Genomic DNA, 26,052 nt, shown 5'->3' on the forward strand with positions numbered 1-26,052 from the left:
TTAAAATTTTGCTTTTTTTTTTTTTTTAGCTTGAAGCAGTCACTGAACATTGAAAATATGTTTCTTACTTCACGTTCTTCGATCTGGGGAAAAGCTATTTTTCTCGTGGTGGCTGTATAACTCTGCATCTGGCACTATATCATAAGGTCCCAGCGAACACGTCGCTACATGGGGATGGAAAAAGATACAAGTGAAAGAACCTGATTTTTGCATTAAAAAATTCACCTGACTTTAGTTTCAATATTATAGAACCAACATTCAAAATAATCAGATGATTTTTTTTTAATAAAGAAGAATTTTTACTTAATGAAATTCATTGATACAAAATATACTTTTTAGTAGTTACTTTACAATTATTTATGTCGGAAGAGTAGATTAGAAAACCGAAGGAAAAGCACATCTCCATTTCAAAATTACAGAAAGAATAAATTAACAATTAATAAGTTTAAAACCGTGCTCTTAAACTGTATTAAACAATTAAAGTCCTGTAAACCATACCCCAGTATTCATGCTAGAGTATATAAGTATATAGTTGTTAATTAAGAAAAATCAAAGTTTCACTTTATACACTGCTAATACTATAATACCTATTAATTTCTTACATTACAGAAGCCTTAGTAAGACAGAATTAAGTACAATCAATTCATATTTCATTAGTTAAACCCAATCTCTCAAACTTAGATAATCCTGGATTTTGAGTCAATAATAAAACAAGATTTTCTAATTTTACGCAAAAGTGGGATGCAGAACCATGAATCCTTTCCTTTTAAACCACTAATGAAGATGAAAAATGAATGACTACGCAATAATAAGTACTGTTAATTATAGGTCTGAGATTCCCACCGATATTGATGCTTAAATATTGCAAAAATTACAAGTTGATCAAAAATATTGATTACTCTCCAATTATAAACATCAATTTACCAGTTAACAAATTTACCAGTTAAAAAATTACATCAGAAAATTAAAATGCCTATTATGTAATTACAAAATACAGTTTTTGCACAAAATATTGGTGCAAAATCAATGGCAACTTCGAATTTTGAATAACTTCCAGTATAATTAGACTCCGCGAAGGTGTCACTGCAGAGTCTTCGCAAATGATCAAAGTATTGACTGGTATCATTCAATAAAATCCAACTGATATATTTTAGTTTTCTTTAACCCTACCCTAAGACGTGACTTTGCACAGTAAGGAATATAACAAGGATGATTTGCTAATTGCTAGGCAAGGTTACAAGCACAAAGACTGAGGATACAGCCACCCCCCACCTTGCCAAACAGACCTATGATCTAATCCACCCAGAAAAATAGTTCCCGAAAACAGTTAAAATTCACTAATGCTTTAACAATAAACTATATCCTGTAAACAAAATAACAGTTACAAATAATAACAGTAAATATGCTTTTCCTTGCAAGTACATATTGCTTGCATTGTAGAATTATTTCTCTTGTAGTGTACAGTTGTTACAAACAAATTTGTTTTTATGCTTCTGTAGACTACAGGAGAAATAATTAGTAAATATGATGTCTAAACAATTCTAATGTCATATATTTTTCCTTAAATCTATGGGTGCGTTCCGAAAGTCTTAATGAACGAACAAATTCAACGAAGATAATTAGACTCTTGAGTCTGGTGAAACCAGTTATTTTACAGACTTATGGGATGCTCTAAAGAGTTGAGGCACACCCATCTTGTTCATGTTTATTCATATTGCTCTGTTAATATTATAATACATTTTCCGTACTAGTGTAGTATAAACGACCGGATCAAGAAAGTGTAGGGCGTTACCCCAACACCCCCTATATGCCTTCATGGCATGGTGCTAAGCACAGAGGAGCACAGTGCAGTATAAAGCCATCATGCACGCACGTTGTCTTCAAGCAGCACACGATTCTCACCGAACAAACCAGCCAGAGTTAGGTTGGTAGAGCAGCCCAAGGATGAACCTCGCTCTGTAGTAAATAAAAAGACTTTTCTGTTCTTTTCCTGATGAATCTCATTCTAGCACGAAACTCACGGAATGTGAGTTTTCGGAGAGCTTAACAAACCTCACGAAACACATGAGAGCACTTATGGGACGACCAGTTACCATAACTCATTTAACGTGTTAAACTCGTGCGACTTTCGGAAAGGGACCAATGTTGTGTACCATCAGAACTGCACCTAAATTTTGAAATTGCAATTGTACCACTGCTTCCTCCTGTGAATACTTGATTACAAATAGCATACACCTTTATGCTATTGGGGAAATACATATCTTCAGAATAACACCATGTTCAGATCACAAATCTAGGCTGTTCAGGAAAAAGCACTTACACCAAAAAAAATGCAATTTTAGAGCAAACAGTTATTTTACGTTCATTCTTTTAATAACGAACACTAGAGACATTATACATACATTGGGTCATCACTGTTTACAATCTTTACTCCACTATAAAATTAAAAACTTTTCTTCAATTGATTCAGTATGATTTAAATTAAAGTAACAGAAAATCGCACTTTGTTACTTATGTGATTTTCTCGAACACCCTAGAAATGTTAGCGAAACATTCTTTTGGTTGTGTATAAAGAAAACATGGATAACAGTATATATTTCATAGTGCCAAGAGATTTCCAGGAATCTCCCCAAATGTTCCTATCTTATATGCATGATGATTCTTCATGTAAGCATTTGTTGTGAAACACCCTGTATTCAACTTGAAGAATTATGTCAGGTGTGAAACATTTATGGTGTCTTCTACAGCATGCAACATGCAAACACAAGTACACAAATTTAGTACCCTTTGTTAAAAAAGAAGGAAAACACATAGTTGTGTTAATGTAAACACTAATAATCTTACCTGGGGATCAGTGTTGCTATGTACAGTGACTGGTGCAGTTACGGGGCCGGGAAGAACAGGGCCAGGGGGCAGAAGCGGATCGAAAGACTTCGCCTCCTCATAGTCCCCAGGATGCAGCAGATCCCTGTTAGTGCTAGCGTACGTGACATTGTCATCCTGAACTGAATCTAACAGCTGCAAGCAGACATGTTATGTGTAAGGACAAACAACTAGTGAATTAATTATGCATTAAATAAAACATACTATAATTAGTAACAATGCAATACAAACACAGTATTATAAGCTGTTAGTGCTAGTGTGATAGACAAAGCAACTTTTCTACCCAATTAGTTTTGTCACTATTTAGCCAGTGTGGTAGGTACAATCATGGAAAAAAATTACATCCCCCCATAAAGATTTAATACCAATAGTCTTATGGGAGAAGTGTTGCTTTCCATGACTGAACATATGGTATAAGCAGGAGTGTTGTGCACTTTTCTTGTTTTACAACTATTTGATTTGTATAAAGTGGTTCAGAAAAAGAAGTCTACTGCCATAAGAAATGTACAATTTTGTTCAAGAATGTATTTATATTTTACATTATCACATGCAGTACTGTCTCGATAATCCAACGCTGTGCGAGTCTGAGACAAAAGTTTACCTATTTTTTCTAACATTGCTTGTTATTGTACACGGCAATGCAAGTACAATATTCATATTAATACTGCATATCCCATTTTTCACACACAGTAGTTTTCTATTGTTTTCTTCTTTCAAGTCTTCCCATTTTCTCTTAAGAAATTCTCAATGGTCCAAGTTTATTGCCATTTGAGGTAGTCTCGGTCCTATCCACTTTCAGTTATTATCGGAACACTGCTGTATTTGTATTTTTAACGTCACTTTTCTGCCACTATTGGCTAATCACAATCATGAGTGATAGATAACCTGCGATGCAACAGCCATTGACGGCCAGGGCCTACTTACTGACTGCTGGCCTCACACCCACCTGTCGAGGTGGGAGATCATCTGACCAGTTACGGTGTGACGTGTGGCCAGCGTGATGAACCACCAGTCATTGTTGTAGTTTCCATGACCGGGTTACGCTACTCATTCGTAGTTCCCCAGTTTCCTCACGATGGTGGGTGGCCACTGGTCCCATGCATAGGCTGAAATTTCAGGAGGAAAATTGTTACGTTTTCCCCAGGAGGCTCAAATGTGCATCCCACAGTCAGAGTCCAAAGCATGATGCCTTAGACCACACAGCCATGTTACGGGACAATGATGACTGATGATTAGATGAAATTGATGAAGGACCTTCACAATGAACACCTATGCTTAGGTGAGGACTCAAACCTGGGAATTTGTCATTCTCCTCCACCAAACTGGCATTATCACACATGTACAATTAGTTCTAGCAAGGACAGAACAAAGATTTGGAAGGTTCTAAGAGAGAAAGGAGTCTAGGAAGAGATAGTGTGTAGAGTTCAAAGCACATACAAGGACAACCAGAGCGGTGTGAAGACGCCAGTGGGAAGAATGAAGTAGTTCACTACCTAGGTATATTAGTAATGGACTAAAACAGGGAAGTTCTCTTCTTCCACTGCATAATTACAATGGATGCAATGGAAGAAAATAGGAGAGGAAGAGATGAAGGCCATGTTGTTCGCTGATGATTTAGTAATAAGGGGAAACTGGGAAGAAAAAGTACATAGACAGCTTGATAGTTGGAATGAGGAAATCAGAAGAGCAGTAATGAAATTCAGTATAGAAAAGAGAGGTGCTAATAACAACAAGAAACAGCCAGAAATGAACCAAGAATAAAGGTGGACATGGAAAAGTTTAGGGTAGTGGAAAGTTTCAAATATCTAGGAAGCATAATTGAGAGAAGTGGAAGAATAGATGAGGAGGTAAACAAAAGAGGATAAATGGGTGGTGGACTATATAAGTGTGTTCGAAGATTAATATGGAACAGGGATGTACCTATGAAATGCAAGAAGGTAATATAGAAGACATACTATGTGCCAATAATTACATATGGAGCAGAGACTTGGACAATGACAGAGAGAGACAAAAGAAGATGCAGGCAGTGAAGATGAAATTTTCAAGGAGTATATTGGAGAAGACTAGAAGGAATAGAATAAGGAATGAGGAGATCCGACAAACAGTGCAGGTGGTGAAGCTTCAGGACAGGATAGATCAAGCACAGATGAGATGGTTCGGACACATGAAGAGGATGGGTGCAGTAAGAGCTTAGAATGCACAAGGAGTGGGAATAAGGCCAAAGGGGGGACCATGTCACTGGAAAGAACAGACAGTGGAGAGTGTTAGGAGAAGAGGAAAAGATTGGAACACCGTGGAAAGAGAGGAGTGGTGGAAGACCATGAAAAATGTAGAGGCTTGACTTCTATACAGACCCAGCCAGAAGCATGAAGTGACGAAGGATGATGATGACAATTAGTTCTATTGGAGTGAGTGCAAGGAGACAACACATTCATTGAATTTTGTTATTTACAAACTTGTTTTTGTAATTGAACATAGACTTTGAAACACTGCACAAAGGAAATCAACAAGTTGAAAGTATATTTGTACAGTTGTGGACACTTCTGAGTTGTCCCATATACTTTCAATGAGATTGCTACAAACCAGTGTCTGTGACTGTACTGTGCAATTACAATTTGGACACACATCAGTATCCTGACATGGTGTTTTCTTTCTTCTTCTCAAGAATATCATTGACAGCATCTGTCTGCAGTTTCTAATGTTTGGCTTGATGGTATGATCAGGTGCTACTATCAGCAGTACTACTATACATATCTGAGAAAAACGCATCTGCAAATGTTAAATGAAGAAATAGTCAGTGCAAAATTTATTTTAGCTCATAAAAGCAATTTCTGAACACTTTTTTTGTTTACCTTATTTTCTTCAGATGCTGTATCATCACTTTGGTCAGGCAGTGACATCAGTGGAAGTTCTCTCAAAGTAGCATAATCTCCATCATCATCCGATTCGGACAGACTGTCTAGCTTGTGGGATCTCTTCCCTTTCCCATGAGTTTTTGGTGACTTTGCCATTGAACGAAGTTTCCTGCAAAACCAAACAAGAATAAGTTTGTGGGGCCTCTGCAATAGTGGTAACATCATCACTTTCTGATCAAGGAGTCCCCGTTTGATACCTGATGGAGGCATGCATAGTGGTTCAGTTTCCACTTTAAACTGTTATGTCCAGGCCTCTGCATAAAGCGGACTAAAAACTCAAACATAGTTGCATATTTATGAGATAGTATCTGGGGGGGGGGGGGGGGAATCTGCAATTTTGTGAGAAGATGTACACATTTGTTCACACAAAGTGGCCCATACTTCAACTGTTCAACTTTACAAAGTGTGCCACTTTATGGGAACAGAATTATACATGTAAATGTTGCAGATATTGTCTATTTTTTCAAAGCCTTCCCTGTTTTATTTTCTCCTGCATCCCGTAGATCAACACCACAAAAACTTACGTCAGCAGATCCACACAACAATATTGTAATTATTTATAGCAATTCAGGCTTCAAAATTATAATTATAATAATAATAATTACTGATGTATCTCACTAGATAAGATCAATGCAATGCATTCAGATATTTACATAAAATGCCAACATTTGACAAACATACCATAAAAACCATCACATTGGAAAAAGTGATCTTTCTGAATGCAACAAAAAATATTATTGAGCTTTTAGCGTGAGGTATTACCAGGGTGGTATTTGTATGGGGGATGGGGGATTTCCCCCTCTGGGTACTTGTGTCCCCCCTCTGCTTGATAAATTTTATCCATGGGGGAAATGTTATATGGCATAAAGCCATTATCTCATGCTGTCCCTAGACAGTGAGTAGAATTTCCCCCCACTAGAAATTTCTTAAATATCACACTGGGTATTACATATATTTTGCTAGCATTTCAGTATCACTTCAATATTAAAAAACGTATCTGAATAAAATCTACTACAATGACAATTGATTGCAAACACAAATACTCAATATATTTGTCTTCATTATATATTTTGGGACATTCAACAAAAAGTGGACCTACTCCATGTAAATAAATGAATTAATCTGAAAATTATTATTATTATTTAATTGCATTAAGGTTTAAATGTTTGTGAATACATGGAAGTTGCATAATTCACCAACAACAATATTTAGCATGTGTAGTCCAAATGCATCACAGACAAATGAAGTCAAACATCGCCAATAGAATCTTGATTGTGTATTTTTACAGGGGCTCTGGCAAAATAACTCATAACAAAAAATGCAAACTCTCGAAAAATTACAGTATTTTGGGGGTCACTGCATAATGTTTCACACCCATTGTGAATTTGTACCCAGTCTCGATTACAACAAACAAATTCAAGAAATTTACTCACCTGGGAGCTCCACCTACAAGGCTGTCATCAAAGGTGACCTTGTGCTTTGTCGATGACGACGAGATCTTCCTGTTCAACCATGCAAGCCTGTCCGAATCTGGAGAACTCTTTGGTGATGGAGGCTTAGGCCTGAGCCAGTATATCTGGTCATCATCCGAATTGCCTTTCTTCTCTAGGGCTGCCTTCTGAATGACGCTCATTATGGCTTTCTTTGGTGAGTTGTCAGCGACCGTATACGTCCTTCCATTGCCAACGACAAGCAAAGGAGTATTGGCCTCCCCTCTGTGGTAAGAGAGATCAACATCTGTGACTAGTTTGACGGAACGTGCTGACCTAACCGCAGCACGACCCACGGTGACTCTCAGTTTGAAGATCCAATTCTGTTTAACGGTCAGCAGGAGCCATATAACGATCCACAAGAATAGGTGCATTATACCTCCGATGACGCAGGACAGAACAGCGCCGTCAAGGCTACCTCTGTAAACGATTGTATAATCATACAAAAGAGGAGCGTTGCAGACTGCAATGGCGAGGAGAACACAGAGGGCAGCACAGTGTGTGAAGTAACCCCACCCAGCAGGTCGACCTTCTTTCAAAGTGATAACCCTCCTCTCTCGTTCCTGCAGCAAGAAGGCATTGAACTTGTAATATCCATAAAGGTAGAGCACAAGACTAGACGACAATACCAGCACATTTGAGAGAACATACAGAAGAATGGTGACAAGGGTATTGAGCAGGAAAGGCTCGTGACGATGGAGGATTTCTTTTGGTCCGAACACTTGAACTTTATACAGAACAGATATCCCAGCAAAGGCAAGCATGTTCTGAAGGCTATTTGCTATCAGCTGGAAGGAGAACAGAGTTCCAAAGCACTTGTTCGTGTTCCAGAAAACAGATGGGTACCTAACCGAGTAGACTAAGAGTGCCAAGGAGTAGTTGATGAATTCCGGAGAAACGGGACCCCATTCTTCAGGTTGAAGGGCAAGGCTTTTGGTTACTGCCGCAGAAGGAGCTGGTGTTGTTGTGAATAGTGGTATCGTGACGTTGATCGCTGACGTCATGAAGCTCAATACAACAAGGCGGTCTCGATGAATCACCATGAAGTCCAGATCTGTCTTCCAAACGTCTTCTGCAAAGAGAATGGGACAGCCATTACAAATGGGAATGTAAATGTTTAATGATAAATTACACTTTAGAGCATGCACATAGATTAAAATAAACTCACGGCACAACAGCCACTTGATGGACTGTCTACCAAGTGGATTTTCTTTGAACGACACGACCAGAAGTTTCCTTGTGGTTACTTGTGCTTTCGATTCACGATCTTGCCCCGAAAGTTCAGAGTTTCTAGTGAGGTATGTTCTTTCTTGCAGTTGAATTGACATAAAATACAATACAACAGGCAAATTAAAACTGATATTTAAAATATATTACGATACAGAGTATACTGTAATTATTCAGTGTTCTAGTATTACGAAACTCACTTTGTTTTTTCTTGTTATACAGTATTTTTTTAACCTCTTCAACAAGAATTACATATATAATCCCTGCCCTCAGGCTAATCACTAAACAACGTATAGGCTTATTTGGTGGAATATTAACAAAGCTATGTTCAGAAGCGTCGTCCTCCGTGCCCGTGCAGCCTAAGGCATTGTGCTTTGGGCTCCGACTGCGGGACGGCATGGGTTCGAGTCTGCCCAGGTTCAGTCTCTGGGTTCTCTGTCTGTGTATAGGGCCGGTGGCAACCCACCATCGTGAGGAAATTTGAGAGCTACGAGTGTGTAGCATAACCCGGTCTCGGAAATCTCCTACAATGGCTGGGGGTACGACATGCTGACCCCATGTCACCCCATTACTGGTTGAAGATCTCCACACCTCTAGGTAGGATCGTGGGAGGGAGACTGGCAGTCGGGAGATAGGCCCAGGGCCTTTCGAGGGCTGTCGAGCCATGGGTTAATTTTTTTTAATGTTCAGAAGTTCTGCAGCATTTCAAAAAATATTTATGCTAGTTACTTTTTTTTCAACAAGTCAGGTGTTTAATCTTGCAAAGAAAGTTGGACAAATCATGTTTAAAAAAATTTTAAGGACTGTTTCTGTGTTTTAAGTATATTTTATTTGTTTTAACCAAGAAACAATTTAATTGAAGAATTATCACCCTCACTACCAAGGCAGAGTAGGTTATCAATTAAGATCTTTCACGATTTCATTTATTATAGGTTTAAATAAAACAACCTTGTACGTAGTCTCAAAATACACAATTGCAACAAACATATATCAATCAATGAATGAAGCAATGGGTTAAATTCCAGGCAGAGAGAATCTCAGTGCACAATTTATTTTGTAAATGTCTCATGAATTTGCACACGCCAGCCAGTGTTGTTGTTTTGCAAAGTAGACAGTTGCCTAATAGTTAGCACTACAATATGTCCATGGTGTTTTTGATCACGTCCAGAAAAGCAAATTTCACGCATTACAACAGAACAAAATTATGCTACATAAACAATTATCGATTACTACCGATTATAGAGGATCGAAATCGAAAAAAAAGTCGCAATATTATTGGTTAATACGTCTCTAGCCTCCAATGCCAGCCAATATGTCGCGTGGGTGTGGGATGCACAGTATTGCTCGACAATTTGTACAATGTCCACAACTATTTTCATTACTTTTTTCCTTGTGTCCTACGCGTTTTTAAGCAATGGATTCTTACGTCCTCTGGTGTAGAGGTTATCAGCTGCTTGTTTGACGTTGTGTTCCAATACGTTAAGGCTCTCATTCGCTAAAACAAAGAGAAAAAATATGGTGATGGACAATTTGCTTGGCAATACTTATGTATCCCACTCGACAACTTCAAAAGTAATCTGTGGCAAAAGCGCTAGTCACATGCTAAAACAGAATTGTTGAAAAGTTGGCAGAAACAATGGACAATTACATGGAAGACTAATGGGAAAAAATATATTCAATTCCGCCATTTATACCTAAAGAACCTTGGTATCAAGATATTAATCTTTCAAGAAAGTATTTAACATGCCTTCTTAGATGTCGACTAAATTACACCCTAGCCCCCTAAAGCTTGTACGCTAGGAAGATTGTGCAATCCCCAATCTGTCAGTGTGGTGCAACTGAAGGAACACCTGATCTGATCATATTATATTTGAACGTCGTCTTAATGTAACTAGGCGTGAGTATTTCTTAGATCTAAAAGAAGCAGGATATAATGAGGTACACGCCTTGTCAACACTTTTGAGGAACCCGACTAAGAAAATAATATATGTACTTACCAACTATATTGTAAGAGAAAATATTGTATTATAAAATTATGAAATGTAAAACAAATGTAACTGGTGCATAGCTGAAAAGCTGCAGTACAACCAAATATACATTTGTATATATATATACAGGGTGTCATTTTAATGGCGCCCACGGACCACAGATTCGTGTAGAGGACATCAAAACAAACAACTTTTCTCAGTAACATTTTTCTCGTTGGTGCGTCAATTCGACGCTACAGCCATTCAAAAAAGACCGTTTTGCCGCCTGGATGCTGGCAACCCAACACAACATTTGATCGTATCTGTGACGTCATTTCCTGCGGCGAAACAGCGCACGGTAGGGTTGCAAGGAACACACAAATTTTGTGAAAAATTACAAACTAGCAACCACATTATTACCTGTAAAACGAAGCGAGAAACGCGTCCAGTAAACCGAACATGATAGCCTATCAGCCAGAAGATCAGCAATCATCTCAGGGGAAGGGGGAAGTAAACCAACGGTATGAGAAATGGTAAAAAAACGTATTCAAAATGAAGTGTCAATGTCGGATTTTAACTCAGCCTACATGTCAAATATCAACAACAATAAATGTTATTGTACTTACAACTTACATTTGGCTGTTTACGCCCAGCTACATGTCAATTAAATTTGCTTATCTCGTTGCAAGGTTGATATCTACAGGTTTGAGTCCAGATGCCTTGTGGTACTTTTGTGGTGATAACGGAGTATCCGAGGTTTACGTTGTTACATTACGACTAAAACACGTACAACCACAGTAAGAATCTAATGATGAATCAGTAGCGAATATACTGCCCTGTTCAGAGTTGCAAACTATTACATGTGTATCCGGTGCGTAGATAAACACAGTCGTCGGAGAGTTTGTTTTGCTACTATTTATATCCCTGTATTTTCAACCATTTTTGTCACTTGCCTCATAATGCCCTTAATATACATTATGTTATGTTTTGCTTACCTTTGGAATTGAGTTCTTTCATTTATATTTTGTCATCTATTCACTGTGTCACAGACAACTAGTATCAGAAGGACGAAGTGGATAGACTAAATTGTAGATACCAACTTGGTAACTAGATTTTCAAATATTTGATATGTAAGCTAAGACAAAATTCGATATGACTACTTCCACTTGATTTCTATTTTATTTCTACCATTTTTCGTATCGTTTGTTTACTTCCTGTTAGGTTTCTCGTTTTATTTTACGGTACATAATGCGGCTGATTGTAGGGATGTCATTTTTCACAGAATATATGTGTTCCTGGCAACCCTGGAACGCATCGCTTCACGACGGGATATAACATCACAAATGCAATCAAATGTTGTGTGTGGTTGCCAGCATTCAGGCGGCAAAACGGGCTTTTTTGAACGGCTGTAGCGCCGAAACTACGCACCAACGAGAGAAATGTTACTGAGAAAAGTTGTTTGTTTTGATGTCCTCTATACGTTTCCGTGGTCCGTGGGCGCCATTAAAATGACACCCTGTATATATATATATATATATATATATATATATATATATATATATATATATAAAAAAAAACAACTCAAGACCGTGAATCCGTGATGTGCTGAACTTGCGAGCCGAGAATTTGTCAGAGAATTCCAGTTTGGGCTGGCTGATCGAAAACACTCCGTCGTGAGCTACGTGTTGCCTATCAATAAGAAGTTCGGGACCATTGAATGTGCCGTTATGGATTTAAAAATAGTGTCTCCAGACAATGGCGTAAGCAGGGGGAGCTGATGGGGCTTCAGCCCTTCCCGAAATTAAGAAAATAAAAATTTTCAAACGTAAGCAGCAAATTTCCCTTAAAATGGCCTGATTACCATTTTTTTTGTCTTTGAACAACGAAGGTCAAAAGTGGTAATTAAAAAGTATAGTGTATCCCCTTCCCTTAAAAATCAGCTATGTATTATACACCTTTACAATTCTAGCCCCCTCCGAAAAAAAATTCTGCGTATGCCAGTGTCACCAGCAATTCAACGCTGAAATTCATTAAAAATATGACATTGAAAGAGTGTTTAAAACGCTTATTTTATCTTTCATGAAAACAAGATAAATATGTGTTATAAATTTAAATCGGCCATAGAAATACAGTTAGATGAGGTACATTTTGATATTTTTCGACCGTGATATGGGATATCTTTTGAGTCCTACATTGAAATGTAAGAACAGATTAGCTCACTCAAATGACCGAATTCTCTGTTTCATGCATATTTCTGGCAGGAGGAGATTTTCCTTTGAATAGAGGAAATAACACAATTACCTGGTAACCAAACGTACTTTTAACGACTGCGATTTAATCCGTATTCTTATTCATCGCATGCAAGGTGACGTATGCAAATAACGAAGCTCTACTATGAATGGGAAGGGAGCATACAATGCACAATCTTTTTCTGCGACCATGTGTTGGGTTTCCTACTTAAGCCTAACGAGGGACTTCCCGTTATCATTCCCCCAGGCTGTTCACCCAATCCTACGTCTGATTTCAGCAGATTTCAAAGGAACCTGCACGATTGCCTTTGTACTGACAATATTACGTCCGTGAAGGGTGGCACTTTGACAATGCCGTGGTTCTGAGAGCCGGCAGGGCGGCAACTATATAGTGCTTCTCTACGTTCATTATAGTCGTTATCCCCTCCCCCCTTTCGTCCGAACCTCATCATTAATTTAACTCTTTCTTCCTTTTTTAAAGAGTTTATCGCACCCTTAAAGCAAAATGTGCCTCGTTAACTAAAGCGATAATTGCAAAAATGCGAGATTCTTGGAAGTAAAGTACAAATGATTTTCAAGAATCAAGTAACGAAAATTCACAAGTTAAAAAAAGAGTGTCATTAGGAAAAATGTGGAAGGTTGGGTATTTAATGGAAGTAGGCTCTTAAGCTGAAGCTCAACCCATCGAAATTTTCTGTTCTGAGCAGTACATTGCTAAGATACGTTTTTTGGCGTATTTCTGATACATAGATCGAAATTGGAAAAAAAAATGAATCATTCAATATAAATGATAGTGTAAAATTTTTCGAGAAATGAAAGTTGTTTGTACTAGTATTTCCACTTTTCAAAATATAAGCGCCTCTCATATGTAGTTTTCACACTGCCTCGAGTTTCCTAGCGGTGGCCCTGGGAGAGTGCATGTGGCAGGGGGGGGGGGGGGGGCAGAAGGAGATTATTTGTTGATGTATGCAAAGTAAGAATGTGAAAACTTTCCTCAGGGGGTTATCCAAAATTTCAGTCTGGGAGAGTAGAAGTACATTTTTAGGGTGGTGTGTGTGGGCAAATTTAGCACGGAAATGAAGAAATGGGACATTTATGAGATAAATTGAGAAGTGTGTGGCTAACAACATATGCGTTTTTAGAGGACAGTTCATGGGCAAAAATAGATGGAACATATTAAAACAAGTCTAAAAACAAGCAGCAATGACTAATACAATGAAATAATTATCTTAGTAACTTAATATTATCCATTTATCTTAAGTATTCCCTTTAATTCGAATCCTCCATAAAGAATTCCGTGGACACCATGTAAATATCCCCGAGAAAAAGGTAAGCAAAGATTAACGATAGGATCATTGCTTTTATGGAAGTTAATTTCGACGACTTTCAGCTTTACGACGGAACAGTATTAAAAAAATGTGTGGTCATTTATTTGTAGTATGTCTTTTTGGACTATTAATTTGCACATATGTTTACAACGAGGGAATCAAGTAACAGCTAGTAATTCGTCAAAGTTTATTGCAGTTACTGTGCAGGTAGTTCACTGAAGTATAGTTTTCTGAAGATTGTCTTTTCATACAAACAACAACCACGTTACTTCTCTGCTCAAGTGTGTGGAAACTAGGAATCTTCTTGAACAGTGTTGCTAGATACAGGGAATTAATGTTATCGATTCTCCACTCGCGATAAATCAGACAGGAAACGACGACAACGATAGGAACAACACAATGCTATCCTTAAATCAAGGCATTCTCCTAAATTTCCCATTGGATTACTTGATTTTTTTTTGCTTACTCTACAAACTGGAACTTCGTGAGTCACATGTGTAGATGCACCAGACCAGACGCTTTCGGGAACCCTCTCTTATATCGTTTTTCGATTCCCCTCCGCCCCACCATCCCCTTCCTGCTTTAATTCACTTCTCTCAATCCTTAATCTTCCTCGCCCTTTCCCGATTCCTATCTCTTCTCCTTCTGCCCCCTCTGATTCGCCGTCTTATTCTTTCCCTACTTATTCTCAGAGGTCCCTCACCCTCTTCTACGATTCTGAAGCACACAAACCATCAGCAAAGAAAAGGGCCCAATTTTCCTACCTGGACTCTTGAATGCAAGCAGCAATCTTTGCTGGAGAAGCCTCTCATCCATTCCACCAACCGACAAAAGAACTACGCATTGCGTCCAAATACAAAGGGACATGATTTATGTTTTCTATAACTCTCAAATGGGGTTCAGTGGTTCCAACCCTACTTGGAAGATAACTTACAATAGCAAGGTATTTTGAGGAAAAACTACTTCATTGTACACTCACAATGATGAACTGGTATATGACTATTGATTGAGTGGTTCCTCAACGAGCAACACATGGGTGAATTGGAACTACTAATTCCTCTCAAAAAAGCTGAATTAGGATGTCCAGTTTATTCATGGTTCAGCAGTTATTCTCTTTGGGTTTTGAAAAATGAAAGATTCTTATTCCGCAAGAAACTATCAAAATTGCATGTGGATAGTATCAATCACACTGACTTCCAACCTATTGCGTTTAATGAAGTAAAACTTGTGCAACGTTATAACTAAAAACATTGCTAGAAATTTACCATAGCGAAACACTGCAACTAGCCTAAAAGGCAGAATAGCGACGTAAAAAAATAATAACCACAGTAAACTTTTAAAACTTATCTCCTCCCACTTGAGATTTTACTTCCAGTAATTTCAATCTGTCTACTTGGAAATCATCACACGTACTATCTAGTCCCTTTTTGACCTACAATTGTACATTCGAATCGCTTATATCCCAATATGTAAGTATAAAAATGTGTAGGTTTTAATAAGAAAGACCTCTTGCATCTGTTTTATTGTGCATCACTTTTCTTCTACTTTCTTACCTTCACCACTTTCATCTGACACAGAACACAAACTCCATAGATTATCCATACTGGCTGTGCGTCAAGTCACCAGAACCACGCCAACCTGCAACCATGCATAGTTTGCAGAGGGTACTGTGAGACTGGCATTTGAGTGACTTCAGAAAAAGGTAGTCTCCGTACAGTCGGCAGCAACAATAATAATGGGAAGCCCTAGAGCTTGAATATTGGCTTCCTGCATTGCGCTTTGTGTGTAACGCAGCTCTAAGGGAGAGATAGCCGAATCTGCTATTGAAAAATTCACTTATTAGGCAACAAGGAAGCAAGCATTTCAGAATACACATACCCCGCTTTTATCGTTACAACCCGACAGTGTCCGTCACTGTACAGTCAGAGTACGTTGTACTACTAACACTTGAAGATATTTGTTTCCGTGTAACAAACAACATTCTGAAGAAATTAACTTCAGTCCAAATTTGTTCCTTTGAGTCTAAGTTTTGAATGAAAAGGTTAAGAAATCTTCAAACAGAAATTATGAATATTTCCAGCTAAAACGCAGAATCGGAAAGTGAAATCCTCTCACAAAACCTCTTGTGTTACGTTCATGTACCTATTCGATTGAGTAACAAAACAACTTAATATTAACATTCATGCAGTTATGAGCATCAGCACACAAGCGTTTGAGTAAAATTCAATGAAGAAAGCACAGCTTAAACGTTCCGCTTCAATACATCCCCTTTAAAGCCTCGGTCCAACAAATATGGCTCTCCCGCTTCCTCACATGCCCCTTTGCCGAGAGTGTTTTTTTCTTCTTTTAACTTGCAGGCAAGTCGTGTATCCTTCTCATTCTGTATTCAGCCTACAGATGGCAGCAACATCATGGATCTGCATGTTCCATCTCCTTCAAGCAATCATTATGCATATCAAGCAAGGAAACTGAATGATGATGCTCGGGGAAACAAGAGCTACTGATACACTGGCAATAACAAAGATGGACGTATCCTTCTACAACGACACTTATTTTGGGCTGGATATTATAATTCCTTACCATTGAAACGGAAGCTACATGGAAAGTATTAGAAGAAATTTGTCACAGCATTTCTTTCAACGTGTTTCGTTGCATTTTCAAGGTTTATAGTTTTTAGAATTTAACATTTTCGTGCTTTTTAAGGTACTATTGGTCAGCTTCATGTAGTGAGAAGGAAAAATCTCAGCGTAATTTTCTTGGTGCACTGAACCGTGCTGTGAAAACACACAGAGGGTGTGGATGTAGGGTCCCACACATTCTCGATCTCGCCATACTATGTGATCAACATAACTTGCCGGGTGTCTACCTTCTTAGGTTTGCCCCACTAATCAGAGATTGGGTGAGCCACAGGGATGTTATGTCGAAAAAAAATCCAACCTAAGATCGAATCTAAGTACTTTCCCACGGCAGTCAAGACATAAATGATACCAGACAAATTGTTCAGGTAGTTCTTCTACATCATTCATATTGTGAAGGAATGGAATCATACTGACACTGCTACAGAGATTCTTACCAGTTTGATTTTTGTTATTTAGCGTCGCTTTTCTTCCACCTTTGGCTAATCACGACGATGAGGATATGAAATTAATGAAGGTACACTCACAAATAACACCCATGCCCAAGCCGGGATTCGAACCTGGGACTCCTGGCGTTGTTGCGCGCTGCTGTTCTAAACACTCCGCCACGTTTTGAAAACAATTTGATGTATCTTTGTGGACGGTACCAATCAATTTACGACAAAGTTCGTCTGGGATATATTTAACGAATGATCCCGTCATCAAGTGTAGGCCTGTAACTTTCTAAAGAATAATAGCATTATAACTTCTTTTACAGCTGGTGCAATTTATGTTAACCTGCATTGAATTATTTTTGAAAGCTTAATTTTTTTAAAGAGAAACTCTCGAACTGGTGTTTTGTAGAACTTCGTTAGGGCCATCATTAACCTACGTCATACAAAAAGTACTCAACGTGCCAACCTGCACATGTTCACCTTGGCGACAACCCATTCTATTTTGTTGTCCTATTTTCCGCATTTCAGAAGTTCGTTCGGAGTTGGCCTAACGTAGCGTAACTTCATAATTTCAACCACATGTTACTAATTAGCACGGCACACAACTACAATTATACTCGACAAACATCGATGTTACAGTTTAATGTTCCACGACTAATTTCGATGTTATTTCGAGGAATTTTGTCGCTTAGCTAAGCGCAAAAGTATGAAAAGTTGCATTCAGAGTCAGTGTATTGGAATGTTCATATCTTGAGCGACCTAAACCACGGGTTTGAGCCTCAAATTCATCACTGGAACATCTTCGCAGCTTTAAAAATAGAAGTGTTGTCTTTTTACATTGCATTCATATAGGGCAACGCATTTCTTATTCAGTTTATTTCAGATTTGTTAACCCAATCACCCTTCTCAATAGATGATATTTAAGTTGACGTCATCACGCAGTGTACTTTGGGAATAAATCGGGCAAACCAATTCGCTGTGTTAAGGAAAGCGTACGAGAAGCCTATACAGAGAGAGAATTTGCATTGAACCACTTTTCATGGTTTCTGCAGGGCTTCGGAAAGGGTAAAAAGTAGCTACACATTCCTCACATGATCACGATAATCTTACCTTGAATCACTTCTGCAAAGACCACATACGCTCGATGCTTACCCGGCATGTTTAAGAATACTGCGGGCGACCCTGTTTGCCCGAAATATGATGCAATGAATTGTGGGGGAAGTTGTTCTTTGAATATCACTCATTAGTAACAAATTTACTCAATAGCACATGCACACAGGGCAAAGCTGTGGAGATATATATTTAGGATTTCAACTAACCACTGACGTGAAAGAAACAAAAACTCTACAACATACCACGCTACAGATTTCCATTTCCTGACTGAGTGCGAACCTTTTAATTCATATGAAAATAGAGAAAGTGCTCACTTCTTATAGATCTAATCCGCTTGTTCAAGGTGTTTAAACGTGTTCTTCACACCAATATGGTCACGAAGTCTTCACCAATCCAACATTTTATAGCTCTAAGAGCACCGGTGTTGTAGCGAGCGTTACACTTGGCAACAGGCGCCTCAAGAAAATCAAACAAACTGTTCCCGCCTTTCACTGCTTCCGGAGTGTTGGATAGATTGGAAGACTAAAACAAGATTCACGTGAGGTTGTTCCTGGACTGCAGCCAAGTGTCTTGGTAGAAGATATCGAAGCCAGGGAGCCTTTTCTTCTTCACAGAGATTTCACTGTGACAAGTCCTCACAATTTCCCCCTCTCCACTCCACTCTTGCTTCGCCTGTTCAGTCGAACATACGCCACGCGGAGATACCAACGGCTGTCTTGACATTTCTGTCATCCGAGAAGACCACGGCGTATATTTCATTTCATTTTCTTTGATGTTGAAAATTCCCGGAAGCGAAGCACATTCCAACGAGTCAGCATAACAACGTAGTTATATTTTCTTTCTAATCCTTTTACCCCCAATGAATGACGTCATATTTGATACAGCATGTTAGTAGTTTCCTCCATGAAGCATACTTCCGTTCCTAATGTATACAAAATAATCTCGATTGAGGCACACCAGCTTTCATAACAGGAAATTCTGGGCTCTTGCCCTCGCAAGAAATTTAAAACATTTTCATTAGGTGACAAAATCTGAGAGTACCTACCACAACCTGTTATCCTTAGCTCTTCACCTTTTTTTTATGATTTTATGCCTATTTTACATGTTAACCTTAACTGGGCAGTAAATTATACTTTATTGTGTAAACATATTTGCTTATGTGCCTACATTTACATTATACTTTATTGTATAAATATATTTTCTTATGGGTCTACATTTACAACATGGAAAACAATCAGTGGCGGCGATTGGAAGGGGGGCGTGGGAGTAGTTGCTCCCATACTTTTTGCCACTCTTGCCCCGCACTATGGTCTCTCAATGCTAAACCTTATCTACAAAGAGAAAGAAAATTGTTCTTGCCACCCCAGTTTTGGCACCCAATCGTAGTTATTGAAAAAAATGCATGTAATGAATATCTAAAATTCCTCTATCTGGTGTTGAAATTCAAGAGGATAAAGAAATTGGTGAGGATGTTCCTATCTTGACCACCAATTTGCTTTTTCATAAAGTGGGCACTGAAGTATTAGATGGTCTAGTTTGCACCTGCGCATAGGTGAATTAGATAATTGAATTTTTTTGTGTAGATGGCGATTTAATTTGATATGACGATCCATTCTAAGATGATTAAAATTAAAAATTTCGTAGTCCTATTAAATGTTTAAAACCACAGTGTTCTATTGTATAAATTTATTGTATTTTTGAGTGAATAACACACGTGAGATAGTTTGGTTAATCCATAAGCGAGAGTAATATTCATTAATTACCTTATTTTGGACCTAACAGATGAGAATAATATACACCCAATATCTATCATCAAAACAGCGTCATTGCTGATTTTTCTTTAGGTAAGAAGTTGGAAATTACATAGGTGTATCCGTCCGGGGTGTTCAACAAATCTATATAGGTTCTTGTGGAACTTTCTGAAGTGTAATAGTATTATAACTATAACAGTTTGCTCAGTTCCCCACTTATGCAATAACTTCTACCGAATCATTGGAAGGAAAGCCTGAAGTAGAAAAAACTACATTCCAGAGCAGTTGTTTTGTTCAAATTTGTGAGGAGATCCAACCTACGTTCCACGAGAATTCTCGTGGAACACAATAAGTGTAGAATTGGTCAAGTTGTATATTTCCACCTTCGAAGTTGGAAATAAATATTCAGCATTAGGCGTAATCGACCACAAAACAACAGATGGCTCTCAGGAATCGATAAAAAGTTTGAGTAGTACGAACATGCAGAACGAACATCACGTCAAGTAAAAACTAATGTTAATTTTACTCTACATCCACGCCATATTCACAATCATCATTTTTTTAAAAACTCAACCTGAGTCACCAGATGGTGCATATAAACTCGCAAAAACCAATGGCAACAACCTGAAATGTTTCGTATCGTACCCAAGGTATTGGGTAAGAAGTATAAAGTCTTAGGATAGCAGGAAGCAGAGAAAGGAATGCAGAATAAGCAATTAGGCAAACGTGAGGTGAGTGTTGGAATTGTCAGGAGGTGTGAGCAGTTGACGAGAATACGAGAGAGAATAAGGACTACGGATTGTGAGAGAGGAGCAAAGTGGGGAACGACTATTGGACGATGGTGTGTGACAAGAGACAAGTGATAGTTGAGAGGACAAGCTAGGAACAATCTCCATATATTTGTAAGGCAAGTAATATCCTTTCCTTAACCAATCCATATCGGTTCAGTCATGGAGAGTATAAAACCCATATCTAATCTAAACTAATTTCTATCGCCATTCCTTTAAAAGGTAACCTCTTGCATTTGTCACATTTAGGCCAAGCGAGTGATAACCATCTGAGAGATGAATAACAAATAACTACATCACCCAATTAAATCTAGAGGTTCTAGGTTCGATCCCAAACGCAGCATGGGAGTTGCGTTACGTGGTGGAGGCTGCTTAGGGCTTCTCATACATTTTTTGCAAATGCGTTGAGAAAACACTGCAGTACGTGAAATACTGCGATTTTCATCTATTTCATCCCGAAATATGATGAAAATAATAGAGCCTTCTAGCTTTTCAAATTACGTACGTGAGATATGGCGCCGGAATTTTCACTTGTTAGCGCTTCACGTTGTGTTAATTATCAATTGTTACCAAAGATCAAGAAAAGAAAGCAAAAGGTAGGCCTAGCAATATGCTACGCGGTAAGGTGCAAATAAACAAGAGTAGAGTTTTAACTAGGTTATTCGGCGATTGGCTTGTGAAAAGATGAGAATTAACATTAGGATGTTGCATAAAGGTTGGTTAAATATTTTAAAGATGTGTTCGGTACTGTCGTCACTCTGTTACGCGATTGTTGAACTAACTTATCAAATTTCCGGGAGAATAAACAATTGGATTGCTGATAATGTCCTGTCAAAGCCACGGGGGGATGAGAAATGTAAACAAGCAACTTAGTGCTAATTTTAAGCTAATCAAGCATTTTTCCTGCGCATAGGCTAATCATAGAATCATGGCGCAATCTAGATTTATCCACCCCGACATTCTCGAAACTATCCAGTTTCAAGGTAACATTCACGAGGATGTATTAAAATTCATTGACAAATTTGAAAGTTTAGCTATTCTTAATGAGTGGAATGACTTAAAGAAAAGGCAAATGCTACCGGCATTTTTGGGTGATTCAGCATTGGAATGGTTCAATACTTGGAGTCGAACTCAGGAAGCACAGGATATAGATTTTGTAACTTTAAAAACTAAAATTGTGGAAGAATTTACGGAACCGGGGGACACCTTTCAATTAGAGGAACAAATCAGATTACGCTTCCATCAGGAAAATGAACCTGTTTCAAAATATGTGAGAGAAAAGCAGTTATTGTTATTAAAATTAGATCCTGCCATGGAAACTAGTGAGCAAATTAAGCAAATAAGCGGGGGTTTACAACCTAACTTTATGAAAGAAGTTTATAACAGGGAATATGATTCAGTGCATGAAATGTTACGAGACCTGAAAAATGTTGAACAATTCAAATATCTCGTGCAAAAACGTAAAATTCTAGAAACTGAATGTGAGACAATGAAAGCTCTGTCGTGTTCTGAATCGAGTCTAGCCTACATGCCGACTCAGCAAGCTATCACGTTGCAGCGCACGGTCAATGATCATGTTGACATAAGTTATTCTCAGGCTAATCGGGAGATCGAGGAAAGATTAAATGCACTACAACAAGACCTTGATCAATTACAGTCGAACGCGGGACTCCAGTCTCATGAGTCAGATTTAGTTTTGCAATTTCAGAATCTTGAGGCTAAAATAAATGCACTTGCAGAACATCGGAAAAAACATTCATTCACTGAGTCATCATTCTCATAACCTTGCTTGCTCAAATTTGGATCCCAATCACTTTGCCCATTATGTGGACGATTTATTTTGCTTCGGAAATACCTTTGAAGAAATGCTCGTAACTCTGGAGAAAATGTTACAATGTTTACAGGCCGCGGGATTGAAGCTTGCAATAGAAAAATGTCACTTCGGCTACACTGAGATTATTGCTTTAGGACATAAAATTTCAAAATTTGGCTATCGGATCAATGATAAAATCATTGATTCTATCAAGAAATATAAAACACCGACAACTGTGAAACAAGTTCGCACATTTCTCGGATTAACATCTTATGTCAGGAAGTTTTTAAAATCATATTCCGAGATGGCACTTCCCTTGCAAAAATTGATAGGAAAAAAGAAGAAATTTCTCTGGGGGGAAGAACAGCAAACTGCGTTTGAGAGGTTGAAAGAGGCTTTACTTACAGCTCCTGTATTAATGGCATATGATCCATCAAAAGAAGTAAGGGTATATACGGATGCAAGCAGTAAGGCTATTGGCGCGGTGATTTTACAACCGAATGCGAACGGTGATTTTCAGCCTATTTCCTATTGCAGTAGAGTGTTAAAAGACCATGAAACTCGACTTTCAACCATCGAGCAAGAATTGTTGGCAATCATATATGCATTTAAGTCATTCAGATTCTTTTTACTTGGGAGACATTTCGAATTATTTACCGACAACCAAGCAATCACATTCATTCGCTCCTCAACGCAACTTTCAAACAAATTATTTAGATGGTACACGTTGATGGCCGAGTTCGATTTTACGCCAATTCACTGCAAAACTACACAAAATATGGCGGATGCTATCAGCAGAGAAACAGAACATGATCCACAGGGAGAAGACGAGGAGCTTCCAGAGCCACGTACATTGTTATTGTTAGATGAGACAATTGATGTTGCTATACACCAACGAGAGGATTCTTATTTTGGAAATATCATTAATATTTTGGAAGGACTAGAAGACGAGGGGGGCAACAACCCACCCAGCCCCTCCCTGCAGAGGCAAGCTTGCTATTATGTTATGGAAAATGGACTTCTTTATAGACAACATAAACTGGGAGCTACGACTAAAAAATTATTATGCATACCGAAGTCACTTCGCAACACTGTCATTGAGACATTACATAGTTTACCAGCTGGAGGAGCGCATTACGGCTTCACAAAAACATACAAAAATGCACTGGATAGGATTTACTTTCCATTTATGAAGAACCATATTCAGAAAATGGTCAAGGAGTGTGTAATTTGTCAGCAGAATAAGCGCATAACAGGAGCGCCATATGGAGAACTTTTAACGTTCAACTCACAGAAACCATTCGATAGAATCGCTTTAGATTTTAGCGGACCGTATCCACCAAGTGGTTTGCTTCGCCATAAATATATACTAAGTGCAATCGATCATGGTACTCGATTTTTAATTGCTCAATCAGTAGCAGATACTTCAAGTGAGACAGCAGCTAACTTCCTTTTTGAAAATGTAATTTTACGCTTTGGATGTCCGTCTCATTTAGATACAGACAGAGGTACTTCATTCACAGCTAGTTTATTTAAAGAACTATCGGAGAAATGTGGAATCCAACTTAAATTCGCTCCAGCAGCTAATCACAATTTAATTGGATTATTGGAACGATCACATGCTATTTTACAGGGACTTATGAAAAACTTCGTGAACTCAAAACACACAGATTGGCTTTTATACTTGCAATCGGCCGTGTGGTCGTACAATGTTAATTACCAGGAGAATTTGAAGAACAGTCCATTTTTTCTTCTTCATGGATTTACGCCTAGATTAGTCTGGGAGAGCGGACTACATTTAACGCCCAGTGTGAATGTAAACAACGAGATGAGATTCAAGATTCTCGAAAAAGCACGAGCAGCAGCTTATGAGAGTCTACAGAAACGCCACCGACAAGCAAAAAAGTACTACGATAAACGTCATCAATCCATTGAATTTACACCAGGAGAATTGGTTCTAGTATACGATGGCAGTCATCGTGTACACACCGCTAAATGCTTTTCGGGAGTATATAAAGGACCTTGTAAAATTATAGCAAAAGAAAATCCCAATGTTTACAAAGTGGAATATAAGACAAAACGAGGACAGACAGTAGTAGACTCAATTTCGGTCCAGAGATTGAAGAAATACTATGCTTCGGAACACGGTAGCGGCGATGAGAATGTAAATGGTGATGATGAGAATGAAGAACAGGAACAGTCAGGAGTGAATGAGTGAGAACATACCTTTTACCCTGTACGTAACTTCCTTTTCAGTACTCTTATGCACTAAATAAATTTTACACCTTGCAAATATTTTTTTTAAACGAACAAACACTAAAATTATGTGAAATATTATTGTTTAGCCCTTAATAATTGCACGGAAGTGTAAAACTAGTTATTACCACACTAAAATCATTAGTTATAACACGTAGACATCGAGGTTTCATAATAATGAACAACAAGTACAGTAACGCGCAAAAATAATAATAATTAATATTATTGTATTCACGGATAGTGAACAAAGGGAATGGTGATGAATATAAATTGCGCGCAAGGAATTTTCCTCAGATTTTTGTAGGCCTGCAGAGAACTGATGGAAATAATCTTTTGTGAACTACAAAAGATAAATAGTGTAAGTCAATAATAGACTTTAGTATTTTTTATGAATAAAATGTGTTAAACACATTCGGTAAGGAAAATGAGAATTAAAATTCTCTATGATTTAGCGTGGTTAGTCAAAATAGGGTTTAAACAAGTACACATTTTAATATTTCAATTGTTCAATTTAAGTTAATTACATTTATAATTTTAATAACTAAATAAATGACAGAAATATGAGATCAGTTTTATAAGGTTTAAATAACGTTAAATAAAGAGAACAGTTATAATAAGAGCTGACTAGGCATACAGCCAGTAAATTATTCAATTAAACGAGCTACAGATCAATAATAACTAAATAAGAGCGATAATAAGAATTATAATATGGATCATAATAATAACTAAGAGAATAGTGAACATATTGAGTTCTTTGATATTTATAATAAAATGTATCACGTGGAAATAATATAAATATTAAGTTTACCTTTATAATTATACGCATTTTACATTGAGATTTAATTATTTTGTATATTTTTCTTACATAACTTTACATAAAAGCTAGATTTGAAATATAATATGAAGAGTAATAAGTCAATTAAGAGCATAGAAGAAATAAGTAGTATTTTACACATACAGTTACGATCATGAGTTATCAGCAGCCACTTGTCAGATTTTATTAACAATTTAACGGCACAGTCATGAGATGAATTACGACGGTTTTGAAGAAGTAAAGTATCTTTCATTAAACATGTAGGCATTACATTGATCCATCTAATTTAGGATACTTCATTCCAAATACGACTCAATTAGTTTATTGAATGTTATAATCAAGTTACTTAGAGTACTTCCTAATTTTTTTTCCTTCCACATGGTAGAAA

General features: G+C 37.8%; 1 protein-coding gene across 3 annotated transcripts in view; it reads right to left on the reverse strand.

Moving 5' to 3' along the window:
• The window catches only part of tinc (transmembrane protein tincar), a 444,623-nt gene that overhangs the window by 7,074 nt on the left and 411,497 nt on the right, over positions 1 to 26,052 (reverse strand). For 2 of the 3 annotated variants that reach the window (XM_083143184.1, XM_083143183.1), the window contains 3 exons: positions 7,232 to 8,360; positions 5,736 to 5,907; positions 2,845 to 3,018 (listed from right to left, as the gene is read on the reverse strand). In XM_083143184.1, the coding sequence (XP_082999310.1) occupies positions 2,845 to 3,018; positions 5,736 to 5,907; positions 7,232 to 8,360 (1,475 nt within the window). The remainder of the gene's footprint in view (positions 1 to 2,844; positions 3,019 to 5,735; positions 5,908 to 7,231; positions 8,361 to 26,052) is intronic. The other variant, XM_083143185.1, reaches the window with a different exon arrangement.

The sequence above is a fragment of the Lepisma saccharinum genome, chromosome 21, assembly GCF_977018435.1.
Source record: "Lepisma saccharinum chromosome 21, izLepSacc3.1, whole genome shotgun sequence".
Lineage (NCBI taxonomy): Eukaryota > Metazoa > Arthropoda > Insecta > Zygentoma > Lepismatidae > Lepisma > Lepisma saccharinum.